Here is a 22,209-nt window from a genome sequence, read left to right on the forward strand (position 1 = left end):
AACATATAATAATTATTAACAAATAATAACTGATTTGTCAAAAAAATTAATAACTCATTTTTAAATTTTATCATAAAAAATGAAACATTTCTATTAAAATTCATTTAAAAGTTTTGTTGCAGTTTTAAATGTTGATATGAAATTATGTTAGGAAGATAAGTGCTTAGAATGTAAATAATAATAATCAAAGATAGGTGTTTATATTTAACTTGGCCAATTAATTTTCCGGAATGTCTCCAACAATACATAAAATTCCTGATTCCTACGTAATCAGTCGTTTTTAGAAAAAAAAAACCTGCTGTGGCCAGAAAAAACCTAAATTCAAAATGGCAAAATAGGGCTTTAAAACAGCTCTACTATTCAAGAGATATAACTAACTTTTAGTTTGTATGTGACAACATGTTGGTGTTACCGTAACTATTAAAATATATATATATATATTATAGAGATTTTAATATCAGCACTAATAAATAAGTTTTTTAATTTATTTGTGTTATTCTCTGACCGAACCATCTTCTCCTCATATATAAAATTCTTCAGTATTTTGAATTTATTCATTCTAGTACTCTTTGGTAGGCTTGAAATTCTGGTTGGGAAATAACGTTGGCACTAATAAATAAGTTTTTACTTATTTGTGTTCTTCACTAACCACAACCCCAACCATTTTCTCCTCATATGTATTATCCACAGTCAACAATCTTCTCATCATTAAAAAATATATATATTAAAAATTATAAAATTTAACTTAAAGAGTACCCATAAATCACTTAATTGTACTTTTTTTTTTTTTTTATTACAAGTTATCAATTATGCTCAACAATCTTTCATATCAAAATTGCAACTCATTTTACTTTATTTTAAAAAAGAACTGAAGCAAGCCAAAAAAAATCCCATGCTATTGTTTTTAATAATAAAATAAGATTTAAATGATCATAAAAATATTTTATTTATGTGAAAAAGAAGAAAAATATGATAGGACAGAAAGCTATTTCGTGCAACATGCTCTCAATTTATATTCAAAATTAGAGTGTACAGCATGGTCACGTTGAAGGACTAGTCTCTCATTGGCCAGCCGCGTCCTCTCTAGAACAGCCTCCGAATTGGACAAAGTCAGCTGGTCTAATTTCCTCCTCAGGCGAGCTTCAGTCTCGGCCCCCGTGCTCTCCAAAGCTGCTACCCTCCGTCTCCAAGCCCGCTCAGAGAGCTATCGACAAGTACATTCTAATACATCACACTCTTAATCCTAGAATACTAAATGGTAGCTGGTTTAACTACACGTTCGTCGAATCAACTACAATACCGGAAAAATCTATATTTTATTGTTTATAGTACACTAAAAGAGAACTGTTTAAAATCCTTCATTAAACATTATAAATGTTATCATAACCTATTTAAGTATATTTTAAAAGTAAGGATACTTATTTTACATCACAATTTTTATTTACTTAAGTCTTCTTGAGCATTAAATGAATAAATTATTAAAAAACAAAGAAGAAATTATAAAATCCGATAAAGAAAAAAATACACATAGGACTACAATAAATTTAGTACTTATACCCGACCCAAAACATAAACAAGAATTTAAAATATCAAGTTGAAAAATGTTTAGATTTTTCACTGTCCACCGATGTAAGAGAAAAATATGAGGAGCTGTCAAATTCACTCCCACAAAATATACTTTTTCTAATTGAGGAAATACTGAATGTCAGTTATTTCTAACATTCAGTCGAATTAATAAAGTATGTTTGGTTAAAATGTACCTAGCACTGGTTAGCTAAAGGTCTCTTCACTATGCCAGCAGTTAGCGAACAAACCACTACCGGAAGCATAAGCTGGAGGAAAACTTTTGGGAAGACTCGTCATTTTGACTACCATTAGTATTTCATGTTTAAGGGTCAGTCACAGTTACAACTTTTTTATAATTATTTTTTAAACAGTGTTTTGTAGAAGAAAATATTTTCAAAAGGGACAAACCTTATATCACTTAATTGACTAATTAAAATTTCCCTAGTACATACAAAATTAAAAAAATAAATATATATATCAGATACCTTTTGGCCTGTCTCTATTTCGACAATTTTATTAGCTTCAGAGTCTAGCCTCATTCGCAACTCAGCTTGAACCCTGACAGCCTCGTTCAAACGCTCCTCTGCTTCAATCCTCCTCTGAGATTCCTTGTCCAAAACGTCTCTCTTTTCGCGTTCTAATCTATCAAATAAAATCTTATACTCTCCTTCCATGATTTCTTTTTCTTCTTTCACCTTTCCAAGCTCAGACTTTGTGGTGAACAAATCTACTTCAAGTTCCTTTGCTTTGATTTTCAATCTTGAGATCTCTTCATCATAGCGGCTAATCAATTCCTGTTAAATAGTAGATGAAAGGAATAAAATATAATGTACAAATAAAATTAATGATTACATCAGTTTTTAAATTATATCAATATGACCTAACATAATGAAACATAATTTCATGAAACGAAAGAGAATACGGTTTAGCTTTTTTTGATTTTAATATTATCGCAATTTAAACAAATCATTTTTCATATCTAGATAGTTGATCATATGTTACATCAAGAAGGAAACAGTCAAGGTTCAGGTCGAAAAAAACAGTAGTTTTAACACTATTTTTAATTATGGTTTTTCTGGCTATAACCTAGATTATCTCTCCCATGACAGAAAAATCCTTTAATTAGAGCTCTGGAAAAATGATTAGACGTTAGATTCCATTTATTAGCTACTATATTATTTTAAAATAAATTTATTAACTTGCAAAGCTAACATAGAAATACCAAGGCAGTCCAGTCCAAGGGCATACCCAGTATCAAAACTATGGGGGGAGGGAGCCATGGTCAGTCAGGTTGCGACATTAAGCACAGAAGAGGTGAATGAAACCAAAATTTGAATTTTATTAAATTAATAATTTTTTTTTACTGATCGCACCTGGGCCATCTTCTTTACACTTTACCTTCTAGTACAAGAGCCCAGTTTATGAAAAACTTTAACTTGGGAATCATTGGGCATACAGATGTCTTCTAGCAATCAAATTAAGGATAGTTTAATGTATTATAAAGTAGTTTATAATGTTTATCTTCGAAGAGGTGTAGTATTTATGATATTTTGTCTGAACTACTATAAATCAATTTATCTGAGCAAATATCATGAAAACTAATTACTACACCTATGAAGATAAACATCATAAACTACCTCAAAGTACACTAAAATAGCTTTAATTTGAGTGCTAATTGATGATGTATGTACATCTCATGGTTCTTAACATATAGATTTACCACAATAAATGAAGTTACTACTGATTTTTCATCACATTTTTTATGTAATGTTGCTTTTAAAAAAACTGTATCTCAGGAACTATTTTAAATGTTCACTATTTTATGTAAATTTATTCTACTTTAAATGATATTCTCTTAGGTTTTCTGGTGTTGTTAGTAGTTTCATATATTGATTTACATTGATTGACATGGAACAGACATGTTTTGAAACAGCTGTCATTTTGTATTCCCCATGCCTATACTCGGCAGACTCATAAATTTTGACAAAAATTTACTATTTATTTATTAGACTTTTTTCTTCTACTGGGCTCTTGTACTATTCTTTTATATGTTACATACGGTCAATCAATGATCTTATAATTACTTAACTAACAGTTTTGGTACCAGATTATCACAAAATAAAAGTTTTTTTTTTATAAGTTAAATATAAAATGTAATTTGATATATTTTGGAAGAAATATGCTTTTATCTAGTGATAAACTAGTGACAAAAATATTAATTAAAAAACAAATTAAAAATTTGAAAACAGACTTGGTTCATTTTTTAATGCAATGCCTTCCTAAATTGTTATTTGTAACATTTATCTATTTTATAGAAATTGTAATTCCATATATTCTTCAATTTTTTTTATTTTAAAAGAGCTAAAACCATAAATGTATATTGAACACACATTAAAAATATATTAAACTACACTTATAAGAAACATTATAAAATTATTAAGAAAAAAAAAATCTACAAGTAAACAAATTAGGATTTTATTTTGGATAATATTTAATTGTTATTTAATATACATAGTACCATCATGCAAATAGCATTTTTCCAATTAATTAATTTATTATTAAAATAAGGATGAATGGCATTATTGCGATTTAACTGTATTTACTTGTGTAATTAATAAGTTACATTTAATTTAAAGACAAATTTGTATTTCCTACAATATCATACAGTTTGAAAGCAGATGCGGCGAAAGTAATGGGATAGGTATGTGTAAGCATAAAAAATTACTGAGAAAATTGTAATAGAAAATTACGATTACAGTTGGCTAGGGTTAAAAGTAGTCAGTAAGTTTAAATTTTAGAATACTAAATGCATCTAAAAAAAAACCAGCACATTTAGGTCCTAATTCAGTAATATTAATCATGATGATTAGTTGTTTTGCTTTTGTTTTATCCGACTGAACAAACTAGTCTTAGTCCTTATGCAAATGTAGAACAGGGGCAGGTCATTAAGAGTGCAAAAACTGATCTCTTTGAGTGGGAATGCATTTCACACTGTCATATATTTTAAATTGATAAGTCAGCTTTAAATGGCAAATTAATCTAGATTCAAATATTTTAACTGTTCAAGTGAAAATAGATTTTAAAAGTCTGTTTCACCACCCTTGGACACAAAAGTTGTTTAAAATGAATTAAAAAAAAAAAAAAGCAGCCAAGATCTGTGATGTCATATTTTTCCTAATTTAGTGTGTGGAAAAAAACAACATAAAAATTGGAAATCCATTTTCTTATCTTCATCACCTCTCACTATATATTTCTACAATTTTCTGACCTGTTCTCATACATATTTTTTTATTTCACCCTTTTTATGTAATTTTACTCTTTAACTTTAATTTCATTTCATTTCTTCTTTCCTATTTTATCTTAACGGTCTTTCATGGTTAGCCATACTTGGCAGTTACTGTTTCCGTTTGATACAACATATTTTTTCCCGTTCTCAATTGGTGAAGCCATGATCCAATTACTCTAGACAGAAAATCTGTAAGTCTAACCTTCTCTTCTATTTCTTTCTTTGTTACCTATTCTCCATATCTCTTCTCCCTTGTTCCTTCTTTTCATCTTTTTCCAGATCTTTTTTCACTCTATATTTATTTTAGCTTATCATTTTGCTCATCTATATTACTGTGCATCTTTTATCCATTGTAAAATTTTGTTTCTTGCACATTGTATCATATATATTGTTTATTTTTTCATGTTGATTAAAATTGTTTTTCATTATTTGTAGACATTACTTACATGTCTTATTATGTTAATTCCATTACTCACCATTTACATTTTCTTCCACACCTTTCATTATGTTTTTTGAACACTTTTTGTTTTTAAATTACTTATAATTCATTTTGTATAATTCTTAACTATGTAATATTATATTAATGATATCAATCAACTACTATCTACTTAATTTATTGTTATTTATATTTCCAAGTTTGTTTATTTATTATTTTCCTTTTATTTTTATGTTTCTCTGAGCTATGGTGGTTATATCTCTTTTGTTTTTTCAGCCTTAATAAATGCCTGAAATTCAGGTTGAAACATTGGCAAAAATAAATAAGTTTTTGTTTATTTGTGTATTTTTTTCTAACCGCACTCCCGACCATCTTCTTCCCAGATGGTCCAGAGAAAAAAGGTTTAAAAATGATGGGAGTGGATGAAGAAAAAATTAAGACCCCCAAAAGGAACTTAACTCAATTCATGAACAAATTTATAACCTTCGTACAAAACTTTAAAAACATTTTGACAAATGACATCCAACGACCTTTGATACAGCGCAAAACGGAAAAAATAATCATTTTTTTCTGCAAGTTTCATCATCATTATCAAATTATCCATCAATAGATAAAAATTAAAACTGAATCAAATAGTGAAATTTTAATTCAAAATTATTAATTTTATGTGTGCTGGAAAATTTTTTAAACAATAATAAGCAAGACAATTAAATTCTAATGCAAATCCCAGAAAAATTAAGCTTCAAAGTAAGCAATAAATTCCTTCAGACAAAATGAAAAGCCATGTCAATAAAAATAAATAATGAAACAAAAACAATGCCATCTAGGGGGTAACATAACTAACGTTTCATGGTTATAAGTTTATTAAACAACTATATTTCAAACCAGCTGTCTCTAAGCTTTTTTTTAGCAATGAAACCATAATTATGGTTCAGATATTCAGTAAAATCTTCCATAAAAAAAGTAACCACTTTATTTCGATTCATTCGTATTGCAGAATGTTGTTAAACATATATAATTGATCGAAATTTTATGATGTATTATGCTTAAAATGTTCCAGAACAAAAAACTCAAGGAAATCATTTATTTAAGAACTTTAAAAAAATTAATAATAATACGATTATATGAAATAAAAAGGAGGCAATGAAGATTTAAATTAACTTTTTTAATTCAGGACCCTGAAATGTCAACATTTAAGTGACATTTCAAATAATTTAAATAAAATTTCAATCTATTACCAAATAAAATCAACCCACCACATAGGCCAATAACTAACTGCAGCCACTTTAATTTTTAGTAAAAATGTGGGGTGAATCTTGCTACTGTTGGGTAGGTTGTCTGTAACGAAAATAATTTTAAGGCATGCATAGTTACCATTTAATATTGAACTGATAAATTTTTCATTACTTTAAAAAAAATAAATAAAGCACACAGCCGACAAACATAATTAAGCTTTGAAGTGTACTGTTCTTTAACATTGGATTTATCCGAAATAAATTTTCAGAAAAACCGTTACAAGATGTGAAAAAAATGTTATATATGTGTATCGTGCCTCTAAAAGAAGCTTTCAGCCTGTGAAAGACGCATGCAATGATTGAAAATATCTTACCGCACATCGTCACATTAAGTACCAATTAAAGGTAAACAAAAAATTGTGTTCGTTAATTATATTATGTCATAGAGTAAAGCTTAATATGTACATTTATATTCTTTAATGCGATTCCTTCTGAGCTATATTATTGCCGAATTTCATCCAAACACATCCAAATCTATATTTTAAAATAGCTAAAATTTGTATTAATCATTACATTACTTCTTATATTACTTATCTGATTGAGGAGCATTCCATCGAAATTTAATACATCCAATAACTTATTTCAAAACTTAAATTTTCGTCTGTCAAATAATAGTTATGAATCAACATTTTTAATTGGACTTTGACTCATCTCCATCAGATTTTCCAAAAGTGAATGCATTAAACTTTGATAGAAAGTCCATCAATTTTTATTGTATGAATATGAAATATACAAAAAATAATTAAGGAATTGATGCGTACTGCTCTTTCCTTTTCCCATTTCTGAGAAAGTTCTATTGTCTTTTGCTCATTTTCATGGCTGAGCGTCTCCAATAGACGATTCTGTTTCTGTGCTTCTTCCTGAGAGAGCTTCACTCTACTTTCAAGAATTATAACAGAGTTTTTCATCTCGAGAAGGGCACACTGTTTTTCTAAAAGTTCATTTTCTTTCTCTTTTAGCGAACACTTCAGAGCTGAAATTAAATAAAAGTATCAATAATAAATTAATTTTTAAATCATAAAAATAATTATGATAATTACTAAAACTCAAAAAAAGGGTTTTAGATTCAGGGCTGAATACTGAAAACGTGACTAACAGAACTTAATGGCGAATAAGTAACTTTGACAGTATATTATTAATGGAAATAGCAAACTAATACAGTGCTACCTGGATAATCCAAACTAATTGTTACAGGGGGTGTTTGAATAACTAAAAAGTTTGGATTACAGAAAGTATTAGAAAAGGCGTGTAAAAAATTCAAAAATATGAATGTACATAACTATTTTTATTTATTTAATTTTTTTTTACATATTTTGTTGGAAATTTGATAGTTTGAAATTTTTAAAATTAAAAAAAAAAAAGTGTTTTATTTTACATCCTCAGTAATACTAAGTGATGATTTAATTTGATAAATTATAATATTGTTCATTTATAAGTGAAAAAAAAAATACTCTCAATGGATTTATTTAAAACACGTAAATAATGAATGTAGTTAAAGTGACTTTTTTTCGCCACTTTGGATTACTGGAGAGTTCAGAGTACTGAAGTATGTATTAACGAGATTACCCTGTACTCTATAACGTAATGTCTAATATGTGTGTTTCCAATAAGAATTTCATAACTTGAGGAATTTTCATTTTTCTATCAGAAAATTTAAGCTTATGATCTTGCATGGCAAAATTAAACAATTTAACAAGTCCAGTGGTTCTAAAGTCCAAACAAGAAGGCTCTTAGACCTAAACCTTTGAATTAGGTTAAACAAAAATAATTTAGAAATTTGCAAAAATGTATACTTACTTGTTAGCTCTGCAGACAATAAATGCACTTTTTCTTCAGATGCATTCAACATTTCAATAAGAGATAGCTTTTCTTTTTCTGACTCCATGTATTTAGTCTCCAGCTCCAGGCAGAGGCTACAGCTCTCTTCCAATTTATCTGTCATCTTTATAACTTGTTGAAGTAAATTATGGTCGTATGAACTGGACTTGTCACCATCCCCCTGAAGCAAATTAAATCAATTGTCCTCAAAATAGTTATAATAATAGAAACAAATATATAAGGAGAATTAGAATTAAAAAGATTTCTGAAACTGATAATGAAAAAAGAATGCATAGAATATTTAAAACAAAATAATAGGAACTAATAATCAAGAAAGTCATGAGTTAAAGAACTCCTTTAGCAACTATCTAGAAAGCGCTGGGACCAATAAACCAAATGGTTAGGAGAGGAGGTAACAATACAACTTCATGTTTTTATTTGTTTTATTCTTCTCTCCAATCTTATTACAATTTTACCATCAGTTTAACATTTTTTTTTAATTAGCAGTAATACCTATTATTTCTATTTACATTTTTATAGTATGTAAATATAAGTCTTCCAAATTAAATTATTATTAATTTAGAATATTATCATTAATACTCTATCTTCAATAGTGTTCTTATTATCGATTAAATTAAATTTTAATGTTAAAATAAACAATATTTTTAATACTAACATACGATTATAACCTTACTATGTATTCCAATATAATTCATGTAACTAATGTTATACTTATTCTTTCCATGGCTTTTTTTGGAAGACTTTTAAATTCACAAACTTCTGTAGAAATCAATAAATCCTTCCAGTCATATAACCCAAAAGAGTAATTTTCTAACTTTATTTTTATGGATTATATTTAAATGTATTCCTTTATCAATTTTTATCTAATTACAAAATTTTTTTATTCTCATTTCTATTAGCGCTTGCATTGCTACTCAGATTCATCTATACTTGAGGCACACGGTCATAAACAATGGTATCTGACATATATTGTGAAATGAAGTTTTTGGCTTCACCATATTTTTTAGACGTGCTCATAAATTTTTGATTGAATTTTTAAAGAAATAATCTTGTAATTAATTTATGGTAAGTGTATCCAGGTTTAAGATAAAACATTGTAATTAACAAATATGTTAACATATATATATGTGTGTATATATATATATATATATATGTGTGTATATATGACCCAGTATAGGCCTACATTTTATGTAATAATGTCAGTAAAATAATAAAATAAAAATTGTATTTGTTTTTTATTAATACCTATACTGATCTATTCATAATCTGTGAATTTATACATATATATATTTTTCCTATGTGGGTGGCATCAGCTTATTCTATGGAGTCCAATATTAATTAGCTATATTCCATGAAATCTCAGTAAGACAGTTTGCCCAATCCCTTTATTATTTCTTAAGTTAAATATATCTGGTTTACTAATATATACTCCAATGGGAGTCTTGGGCCAACGTAAAAAAAGGAAAGGAACTTCACACTGTTTTCCAATTATAGGTGCTTTTTAAATATTTCTCGATTTATCTACCTTAAGTCTCCTCTTTCCATTTTAAGTAAATATTTCAAAAGTGGTATAGGGCTGTTTCTAAAAAGAAGTTTTAGTGGGGAAGTATAGGGAATATTTCCATCTAATATTTTTGGTGTTGTGATCACCTCTTGTGAGATTGTGCCAAGTCATACATCAACAAGTGTCTATTTCAAACTTAAGATAAGTAAGACTACCACGAAGGGTGGGTTTAACTGGGGATATACTACGCGATTTAACTATCTTAAGTCTCCTCTTCCCATTTTAAGAAAATCTGTTAATATCAATGAAATATATATCTGTTATACATTTTTGTCTATAGATTTAAAATATTTATGAACTTATTATTTTACTGAATTTATTGACCCATGGTCAACCCATATTATAATATTCTTAATAATAAAAAGAAAAAAAGAACAAGAAATAGACACAATCAATATGTAAAAATCAAAAACAAAATAAACAAAATTAATTACCTTTGTTGGAGATGAAGGAGCGCTTGATAAAACTTCTTCCAACCTCTGTCTAATGAAATCGTTGTGGCTAAGGGAAAGCATTAATTTTTCTCTTTGTTCTTTTATTTCGGCCATTAAGTTATGGGTCAGAGTACCATCTCCAACAGCCTAAAATAATTAAATATTTGAAATTACAAGAATATATTTGGTCAGACATACATATTGTAGGCATAAAGTTAGAAATATAATAAAATTTCATATACCTGGCATTCTACACTGACATTATTATTGATATTAGCGGGTAGATTTCCATTTTTTTCAGATATAAGACTTTCTATTGTCATTTCCAATCTTTTGATTTTCATATTAAGTGTTTTTATTTCACTATCTCTCCTCTTTTTACCTATTAAAAACATTTGAAAACAAATTTAATATTAATAAAATTATAATAATTAATATAAAATAAATATATTTCAATTTAATCTTGATCTATTCAGACAATTTTCTTAGTTTAAAAATATTTTGATATCGGAAGATGGTCGGGGCTGCGGTCAGTAAGATATACTAATAAATAAAACTTACATATTTGTGCCGTTTAGATCTGAATTTAAGGCCTTCATCAAGGCTGGAAAACAAAACAAGATAAGGTCTTTACCTTAATTCAGAGAAAAATAGAAATAAAACAATAAGAAACGAACTTGAAAATATACATAACAATAAATTAAGTAGATAGTAGTTGATACTAATAAAAGATAAAATATAATATTGCAGAGGTAAAAATTATACAAAATAAATGATCAAAAAAGTTATTAAAAATCAGACAGTGCTCATTTAAATAAAGCAATAAGATTTCAGGTCAAAATGTCGGCACAAATAAATAACTTTTACTTATTTGAGTATCATTGCTGACCGCACCTCCCAACATCTCCTCATATCAATCTATGGTTAACTATCAGTATCTCATTATAGATATTTTCTTTAAGAATATGGGAAATATATATGTATATATTTTTTTTTAATTATTAGAATATATAAGATATTGTATTCCGAAGCTAGTCAAGCCTTTTGCAGTTTTTATTTCTTTTAATGAAGGAAGATAGGTGGTGGTCAAAAAAGGTTGGTAACAATAATAAAAAATATATACAATGTTTTATTTAAATTGGAAGATCTGGGTGGCAGTCGATAAAGGTACAAAACAGTAAAAAAAAAAAAATATTTAATGGTAACCAAATAGTTCAAGTACCAAAACCAGGGGGTGGGCCTTAGTGATATTTTAGCACAGGAAAGGCAAATGAATCCAAAATTTAAAATATATATAATTGTCACAGTGCTATATTAGTTATTTCAACCAGTGTGTGCTTTACATTTTTTTTATTAAATTAGTATTTTTTTTTACTTTTAGGGGGGAGGGCAGCAACTTATAACGCTGGATATGCCCATGCTTACCTAGTAAAAATTATTTATTATATACGATTACCACCAGGTCTTTATCAGATTTTTTAAGAAATTAATCTCAGAATAATCTAGTATATAAAATTCTAAAAGAAAGTAAATAAATATGAAAAATGTATTTGACTGGTTTTGGAATACAACAGCTCATATAACTTTTTTCGTTTTATAACCTAATTAGAGTTGAGTTTCTTTATAAACTAATGGACGGCTAGCAAAGGAAGGTTATCATCCTATTCCAGCTGGAATAAAAAGGAACCAGCAATGAAGAAAGAGGAAAAAACTTGAAGACAAAATCTTCCAAAGGAATTAGGTTCTATGCAAAGGAAATAGATGGGATGGAAGACCTACTTAATAATGAGATTAATAGACCATTTTCCAAAAATGCATCTTTAAAACAAATAAAATACCAAGATTCAAAAGGGCAGAGCGTTTAAAGAACGGATAATGATGAAATATCTCAGAAGTCACAATCTCAATTAAAAATATATACTTTTTTTCCTTTTCTCTGAATATAATGAAATAATATAATGAATATAATTTTATGAAATTATCAACTTAAAAAGATATTGTCAGTTCATATTTTGATTATAAAAACAATTAATTACTTTCTATTTTACTTATAGAATCAGAGAATAATCATTTTGTATCTAATATATGATATATATGAGAATAATCATCTAGTTAAAACTGTATAATTTAAAATCTAGACCCGTGTTAAGTTAATGTTTTAGAAGTGGGACTTAAATAATAAAAAAAGTAGAACAAAAAAAAAAAAAAGAAAGAAAATATTCTGGTGGGCCAATATAATTTATTGTATTACTCTACTGTTTATTTCATAATTGGTATTATATTGCTAATAAATAAAGTGGTTGAACTGTATTTTTTTTTTTTACTGTAACAGTTTCATTACATATTGGATATGAAAGTTTGTCTTTTTAACAGTTCAAAGTACTTCAAGGAACATTCATTTAAGGCAACACAGCACCTAAATCAACATTTTGTTTTAAACAGTTTGATTTTGAAATATTCACTAATAACAAGACTATTAGTACATTCTTTCAACAGTATATAACACTAAAATGTAATATTTAAATAAATGGAAATGAGTTTTCTTTCGCCTGATTTTCATCTTTCCGTTGAACAGTTCTGTTTTCACATTTCACATTGTTAGTAGTTTTCTTAAACCTAGGCTTTAAAGTATTTTATTTGCATTTGCATTTTTTTTTAAACCCACTTTTGGTATTTCTGTCAGTTGGTTTAGCCTCTATCAATAAGATTTTTATATATTGTATTGAATGGTTCTTATTCTGTTGTAATTTGATGAACCATATAAATATCCAAAGGTTTTGCTTCATCATTTCTCATCTGCAATGAGGATAATAAGGCGAGGAAGAATACTAATTTGATAACCATCACTTGTACTTATCCAGAAAAGAGCAAGGAGAGATATAGGCCTTTAAGGACAAAATTTTTTCTCCATCTTTTCCCAGTCATAATAATCACTTGCATGAACAACATCAACATGCTGCTGTGTCAGACCTTGTGTGACTAGAACGGGGAACTTAGTGTATACTATTTTAACCTTATTGAAATCAAAATTGCAATTGTTCATAGTTCAAATACAGAACAAATGTGAACTATGTATAGTAAGTTTCATAAAGTGAAGAAGTAACTAAGTTATAAATAAATATAAAAGTGAAAAGAAATAGCTCTAAAAATAATAATGAAACAGCATTACAGAATATCATAATTTCAATCGTAATCAGGTGATAATTTTAAATAAAACAAGTAATAACATGACATTTAAAAAGTTAATTAGAGAAGATATTTTAAAGGAATTGGTAAAATAGTTTGACATAATTAATATATTCTTCTTCGCTCAAGCTCTACAGCCCGAGATATTTTAATATTTCTCCAAATGACTTTATACCTAACCTTCTCCTTCCTGTTTGTTACTCTCAGCCGCCTGAGATCATCCTCCACATTATATTCTTCTTGGTCTACCACTTCTGGCCATTATCATTTTATTTTCATTATTTATTTCTGACCTAAGGTAGGTAAAAGTATTGGCGTTTTAAAAAATGTGCTCTTCTACCATAAGGTTATGGGTAACTCTTGAATTATCTGGAGCAATGGAAATATGCTTCATTATTGTAAGATAAAAAAAAAAAATTGAATAGGACAACTAATTGTTAAAAGTTGCAATGAAATGTAATAACTTGAATATGAAACAAGAATCATCCATATTGTTTGGTCCTATTGCACTATGCTGAGTACTCTGACCCGTATTCTAACTTTGGTTTACAGACAACTCTTAAATTAATCTGAGGCATGAGGACAAAAAGCAGAGTATAGTAAAGATATGCTGATTTAGGACGAATACCATAGCTATAAATATAGTTTTAACCAATCAAATATTCTTGATGAAACCTGAGGAATGTCGAGTGATTGAGGCCATAATAGCTGATAAATTACAAGTTATTATGAAATATTAAATAAAATAAATACACATTAGTTATATTTAGTTAAATTATGCTCCACTAATTAAAACTAGATATCCATAGTGTTAATGATTAAAAAGTGATTAAAAAACTGAGATTAAAAAATTGCTTAACACTATAATTATAAGATTAGTGGTCAAAGTACAGGATAATTCAGAACACATGACCCATGAAATTTTGATAAATTGATGTATTTATATTTATATTTACATGGTAACAAAACAGCTTCATAAAATAATAAGTTAATTTTTATCAACAAAAATTAAATAAAGAAATAAAATCTGAATAATAAATATCTTTCGGGTTAGTGCTGTAATTAAAATAGATTTAATTTTAATAAAACAACTAATTTTTATCAATCTAGAATCAGAATTAGACATTAAACTTCTAACAATTTATTTAACGGGTAATCGCTGGACAATTCATTAAAAAAATAGTGGATAAAGAGTATTCATAATTAAATGATAAAAACTAAACTAGAATTGAATATAGTTTGTCTATAAATTCCATTAATGCACCACAATTGCTTCCACCAGAAATGATTTATATAAATTGAGAAACATATCAGTCAATAACTAATGTTAGTCAAGAGATATTTTTATCTAAAAAATAAAGATCATTTTGATTTTTCAAAGTATAGCCCGTCATAAAAATAATTAATGGAAAGATTAATTCAGAAAATTGAGATGAGTAACATTGGTGACATCAGCCAGAAGGCAAAAATAAAATAAACTGCATCATAAGCTTCTAAATGAAATGACATTTTAAAAAGTGAAAATTAAATTAATGACCTGAGCAGAATAGCCTGGAAAAGGTTTTTAAATTGTTGGATGTGAAGTGTAAATTTATACTTAATATTGTCCTTGAGGATGGCCGAATTGGAACGTTGGAATTTTAAAGAAATAATAAAAAGTGTTTTGAGACTTAACTTGGATTCAAATTATTTTATTTAAACAATAAAAACCAGTCTCAAGAAATTGAAAAGACTATATGTGAAATATAAAATATTTATCACACAATTCTTATAAAAGTGAATGGAAAAATTATTTTTTAAACCAAAATTTTTTTTGTACATTCATTATAAAATACTGCACAATTTTAATCAGAACTTTAATTTAGTGCACACTTCACCACATTGGTAAATTTTCAAAATGAATTATTTTCATTTCATAAAAAGAATAACCAACAAAAATAATAAAGAAAAACAATGTAAAAGATAACAAACCAGAAGAATTATTAGACTTGGCTAGAGATTCCGAAGAGTCGCTCCCAGCATCCCCTATATTCTCCTTGAGTCCTATCCTCGCAAGCGAAACAGTCCTATCAGGTTCTGACCAGCCTTCCGATTCTGAACCATGACCGTAAGAAGCTAACTGACCAACTTTCTTAACTTCTGCTAAATCTGTATAATTTATTAAAAAGTATTAAAATCACGAGGCTAGCAAATACAAGATCTAAATAAGTTCAAGGACCAAACAAAGAATAGAAGTACAACCATAAAAATTCAACATGAGAGAAAAAGAAGGTAATACAATATAAGCTGTCTTAAAAATATATTTAAGCTAACTTTTTGCTTCCGTGTCGGTATCGAAGGATTCGATACCAGTGCCTTCGGTGATGTCTTCAAGAGCTATCCCAGGAATGCAGTCTCCAAACAAACTGGACTCATCGAAAGGCTGTGGGCTGAATGGTCGCTGTTCTTGCAGAGATCCAGAGAGAGACCAAGGACTGGCTTGTGACCGACCAGATTTCCTCTTAATTTCAGGAGAGCTATCTTTCAACTTCTGCACTAAGCTGTCCATCTGACTTCTCAACTGCATAACCTAAAAAATTATTAAAGTGATGTAATTAAAAGTCGTAATTAGATCTTTTCAAATTCAGTATCACAGGGTACGTTTGAATTGAATAGAAAATCAATTGCCATACTGTTTATCAGTTTTTCTTAATTAATATTTGACTAATGATAAAATTAGACCAAAGATAAACTGATATTTAACTAATTTTTTTGTACCAAAGACTCGACATATTTGAAATAAAAGTTTCAAAGATAAAATAAGACCAGAGTTAATTCGGGGTCTTAGAGGGCAAGTGACTTGAGAATCCTTCCCAGCTATTATTTTTGGTGTAATAATCTCTTCAAGAAATGGTAAGTGATCTATGAGATGATGACCAAGAGTTTAAGTCAAAATTAATCAAAAAGTAGTATAAAATCATTTAATGTATATACTTATATTAAATAGTTTTATACCTTAAATACCTGAGATACACTACACAGTTATACAGTATTTTTGCATGTAATAGCTTATACGCAATGAGAAAATGGTCGACCCTTATAGCCATTTATATATTTTGACAAATTACAATGATTCATATTTATGCCTGAGATAAACAGATAGGGATCTGTAAAGGATTTATTGGTCCCCTCTGTGTGTGTGCAAGTCGACAACTGTGAATTAAAGCAGTAATAATAATAGCGTAGGCTATAACTCAAAACAATATATCATTATCATTATTAACTAATGTGGGTTATAATCTCATATGCTCAATACAATGCACACTTTTGTACTGTTACCAAATTAGATATATGTCATTTATATGAGATAATATTTTATACAAGACATGTATAGCGTATCTTGTAAATAGTAACTGAAAATCTTTAGAAGCAGTGCCACAATTCCAAGATAAAACACGAGTACAGAAGTGTGTAATTATCAGAAGTATTTTATTATTATTATTTTTTTTTTTTTAGCTTGTCTTGTACTGAAGACCTATACAGCCCCAGAGAGGAATGTTCTCATGAAATAATCATTGATTAACTCAGGAGAGATGGGATTTGAACCAAGTACTCTAGGACTCTCGCCTCTATATGATCGCATATTACATTCTTAGAAGTATTTTTATGAGAGCTTTCATGTATCATATATTATTATATCAGACATACATAGTACATTATACAGACCACATTCTAAAGAAAAAAAGAAAGCCACTTCAAATTTGTACAATATAAATTAATACTACATTATTGTTCCAACCTGCAGAAAATATCCAAACCTCCACCCGCATTGAACTGACTACAAAAACACTGGAACATGAAGATTTAAGGAAATATCTTTGTATAAAACAAATGTTTTATAATAGTTTTCAGTTGGAGTATACAGTACATCATAGTTTTGTTTTAGAACTTTTTATTGGCATTTAATTTAACGCTTAAGCAGTGTTACACCACCTTGTAGTGGATGATTTCTTACATGAAATGCAAATATTAGATTGATAATTAAATTTTTCTAAATTTATTCACTACTTTGTTGATTTCTGCAGAATGTGGTCCACATATTTAAGAAAAAACAATTTAAACTTACTTCATTATTTTTTTCTTCTAGAGTTGTTACATTAGAGTGCAAAAGTGTATCATCCAAATCCTCTTCACTGTTGAAGTCAACTTGGGAAACGTCTGGGAGTATAGGTTCTATTGACTTGCATAGTATGCTCGACTCTTCAAGACACGATAATGACAAGGATTTGGACATTTCCCTAGACCTGTCAATTGCTTCTTTGACCAGGCGTCTTTTCCTACCAGCGAGAGAAGGCAAAAGAGACTCAAGGAACGAAGATAGTTCTTCAAGGCGAGTAGTTAACAAACAGCAAGCATTCATTAAATCTTTGCGTGACTTTTCAGAGGTTTCAGCACTGATTCTCAAGTCCTCACAACGAGAATTTAATTCTGCATTATAACCAATTTGTTTTTCCAACTCGTCCCTTAATGTTTTTAATTGTACATTGACAAGGTTGTCTTGAGATTTTTCAGTTGATTCTCTGAAAAATAAAAATAGATAATCACAAAATGAACAGTGATATCAAATGTGATAAAAAACAGGTTTACACCTTGTTTAAGAACTAAAAATGATTTTTGTAAATTAAATAAAAAAATTATAATTATACTAGTGAATATTAGGTACCTTCCATTAATGTTTTGAGTGGCTGAACTAAGATTTATTCGAGTATTTAATTCATGCCGCAGCCTTTCAATCTCTTCTCGTAAGGCTTTGATATCTGTTTCTTGACTTTTTAATTTTGTCCTTTGCTCAGACCAATCACGAACTTGCTTTTCACAAACCCTATTAAGCTTTTCAATTTCTTTATTCTTTGACCAAAGCTCTTTGTTTACGAGTTCCTGAAGATCGATAGTTCTTTTGCGGAGTTTTTCATTCAATTGCTCAACCTTTATAGGAAAAAAAAAATTATAACAAAAAGAATTAATAGGAATGCTTATTATTTTAAAAGAAAATGCTAAGTTTTAAAATAATTTTAGACTGAGTGAAAATGAGTATGATAATGGTTTTCAGGTGATTCCTATAATTGAAATATGATGTTAAGGAATAAAACTGTTCAATTACCAGATATATTTACTTATCCCAATTTAGTAAGGATGAAAATATTAAAGACAAGCAGACCCGGCAATGCTTCGCTATTGCTATACATCAGAATGTATATACATTAACAGAAAGCTATTATAACTTTTATACCAATTAATTACCAGCTAACTTCGCTGTATAATGTGTAATAACTCAACCAATCTACACCAAACTTGGCAGTTATTTAGGCTACCATAGACTGCACCAAAAGGCATAAATCGGATCTAATTAAACAAATTAGAACTGGAGATTTAAAATAAAATGTTTGAAAAGTTTTTCTTTATTTGAAACTAATATTTTGCCATATAAGTGCATTAATCTAAATTTTATTAATGTATGTCAAAATAGGAGACATTCAGCTTTCCAATGGTTGTATTAATGAAGGGATTGGATAAAATGCAGAGGAGTTATGAACGATGGTCATCGGAGTACCAACAAATAAACATTATTTATTGACCATATATAATTAAAGGAAGACAGTTTAATAATAATTAAGATTATCAATTAATGAAGTTAATATACCTTCTATAAACTTTGTTAATTGTAAGTTAATAACTTAACTTATGCTTGAAGTTAAGAGATGTGTTATCATGACTAAATCTATGGTCCTATAAAGGAGAAATCCCACCCCACTTGGCTGGAAGTGATTGTTCCAAATAAGAAAATCAGAAAATCAGGGAAGGTAAAAATTATGAACAAAAAATTTGTATTTTTCTGTTGCTATAAAAATTTGCTGGGTTCCTCAGGGTGGGAATAACAAATATAAATTCTGTTCCTGCCAAGAATTCAACAGTTTAACACAGCCGTAATGCAATCGGGAAAGATTGAGTGTTCTCAGCTTGTCCTGTTCAAATAGGATGTATCATTTTCTTTTTTCTTCTTTAGTTATTCATAAAATTCTTTAAAATTTTGCATTTATCCATTGTTCATTATTTCTGACAATGAGAAGTTTTTTTTTTTATAAACAAAATTAAATGTATTTTAAAGAAAGATTTTTTTAAAATTGTCATTTAAGCCCTTAAATCTTATCATATTAAATATAACTAAGATGAAACATAAAATTCTTAGTTTAAAAAAAAAAAATATTGCCAGTTGTAATAATGTTAATAACAAATTTATTAATTAAAAAGAAAAATACCTGTTTACGCTTATCCTCTAAAGCAGAATAAAGATAACTTTTTTCAGGATCATCCATTTCGGGTATTTCACTGTCTGATTTTGACTTCTCGTCACATTTATGCGCTAAAGAAATGCCTTCATACTAGTAAAACAAAAGAAAACAATTTTAAACATCAAAAGTTAGAAAGATAAGTACACAGTTTAAGAATGAATACCTTAAGAGAAAGTTAAGGCATACAGATAAAAAGTTAATTACGAAACATAAAAAGCCATTTTTAGTATTGCATATACAGTAGGAGTTCGATTAAACAAGTAGTGACCATGGGTTGTTTATACAATTGCCGGCTCATATAACAATATAATAATGAATTATACTAGAAAACATATAAAAATTAAATAAATAATTTTAATTGAGTTCATATTTATTTATGAAATGTCATTTCTCATGCTTGAAATACAATATTTCGTTAATATGATGAATGAGGTAAATATATAATATAAGATTTTAATTGTACATATATAATATATAGAAAATATTGTTGATAAGTAGAATACAAATACATGAATATGAGGTAAACCAGTAACGTTATACAAAAAGTACAGAATAGTATTGTGTTCTAAATGCAAATTTTTTCACCTTATCATATTAACAAATTAATACAAACAACTTTCCAGGAAAGAAAATCCAGAAAAACAGTAATATTTGTACAATTTTATCAAATAGAACCCTACATGCAAAAATAAATATATTATCTCTTTTCTTCCTCATTCAATAGAACATATCAGCCATTTGGAGATGTTCTGGTCCTAAGTGTATTTTTCACAATCACATGTACCAATTATTTCAAGTATAATAAAAAGCTTACCACTATCCAATGAGTTCATATTACTTTTTTCCCCCAATTTCTGGCAAATGGACTATTCATCCTATAGGTTACCTGCTAGTCTATCTTAGCCAGAGGTTGAGATTCATTCGGTGGGTTCAGCACAAAATAAAAAACAGATTTAAATCTTTTAGATTTGAACCAGTGGCACTTTTGACTCTAGGTTGCTATAGTGACTCCTTAGGCACTCTCGGCCACCACCAGAGTTGGGCAAAAATTAGCTATCGATGAAACTAATAGCTAAAATAACCATGGATACAATATTTATTTATTAATGGTTTATTCATGAATAAGGGTCTTATCCATGTCAATTTTTGCTGTAGTTTTTCCATAGATAATTTTTGCCTATCTCTGGCCACCACAACCCCTGAGTATTACTATACACATTGTTCATATCATCTATGATCTCCTATTGAATATAAAAACATGGGAAACATGTTTCCTTGTACATTATTATTAACTAGTCTCAAAATAAGTCAATTAACTTGGAACTTGTTAAGTTTTATTGCAGGTATTTAGAATTATTAGTCATCATAATTTTTATCAAAAATGGTTCAGTATTATAAGGCTTTGTGCGTAAAACAGTAACCAGTTTAATATAACAAATATCCTTATCATGAATAGAGATAAAAAAAGGTAATTTAAACTAGTAGACTTAATTAATTACCATTAGATATAATGCACTAATAATTGATAATTCTGTTTAAATAAGAGAAAATTCTTGAAAATGACAAGTAACCAAAACATTTAATTTCAAAAAGTAACTGCAATTTCATTTAATTTAACTGTAGGAACCAGAACATCTCATTACAGAAAAAAAAATATTAAGAGACAATTGATGCCTGTTGAGTAGAAAATTACTCATGAAAATCCTAAAGAAAATACAAAATAATTATGTAAAATAAACCATTTTTACTTACAAATTTTGAGCATTAACACATATCAAATCATTTATGCTCGATTAAACAAATAAAATGAAACTAGATACAAGTGTGATTATAAAATATAATTTTGGAGGAACTGTTAACTATATATAAAAATATTCTAATAAAAAAATAACCCCTACACATTTCTTAATACATAAAAAGAGAAAATAAAATTATTTTAACATGTGTTATATAATCACATATTGTCAACATTCAACATCCTAATAATTTTTAAACATCAATATTAATATATAAATGGTTAAAATTAAAAGAAAAATTCATCATCAAAAAATTATAATTATTTATGAAATTATTCTTTGTGCAAAGTTTCGTTTTATTTGTAGTAATTTCTTCAACGAAATGCAATCATTTTAATGAAATTATTTATATATATATATATATAAATAAGTAAAACAAATAAATTTCAAATTTATTTTTCTAATTTTGTCATAATTAGTTTCATCTGACTTTAGCTATTAAATGTAAAAGATTCTGGTTCTATATAATTAATAGAGA

The 22,209-nt window shown here is 27.9% G+C and overlaps 1 protein-coding gene across 13 annotated transcripts in view; it reads right to left on the bottom strand.

Moving 5' to 3' along the window:
- Positions 1–22,209, bottom strand: part of cnn (centrosomin) — a 169,023-nt gene that overhangs the window by 8,059 nt on the left and 138,755 nt on the right. For 10 of the 13 annotated variants that reach the window (XM_067049137.1, XM_014423337.3, XM_014423335.3 and 7 more), the window contains 11 exons: positions 19,903–20,025; positions 18,309–18,571; positions 17,712–18,165; positions 15,920–16,175; positions 15,578–15,754; positions 10,663–10,802; positions 10,421–10,567; positions 8,381–8,582; positions 7,345–7,556; positions 2,052–2,360; positions 1,034–1,204 (listed from right to left, as the gene is read on the bottom strand). In XM_067049137.1, the coding sequence (XP_066905238.1) occupies positions 1,034–1,204; positions 2,052–2,360; positions 7,345–7,556; positions 8,381–8,582; positions 10,421–10,567; positions 10,663–10,802; positions 15,578–15,754; positions 15,920–16,175; positions 17,712–18,165; positions 18,309–18,571; positions 19,903–20,025 (2,454 nt within the window). The remainder of the gene's footprint in view (positions 1–1,033; positions 1,205–2,051; positions 2,361–7,344; positions 7,557–8,380; positions 8,583–10,420; positions 10,568–10,662; positions 10,803–15,577; positions 15,755–15,919; positions 16,176–17,711; positions 18,166–18,308; positions 18,572–19,902; positions 20,026–22,209) is intronic. The other 3 variants (XM_014423339.3, XM_014423338.3, XM_014423340.3) reach the window with 2 other exon arrangements.

This window comes from Halyomorpha halys, unplaced genomic scaffold (genome assembly GCF_000696795.3).
Source record: "Halyomorpha halys isolate HHAL.00 unplaced genomic scaffold, Hhal_1.1 Scaffold417.1, whole genome shotgun sequence".
Taxonomy (NCBI): Eukaryota; Metazoa; Arthropoda; class Insecta; order Hemiptera; family Pentatomidae; genus Halyomorpha; species Halyomorpha halys.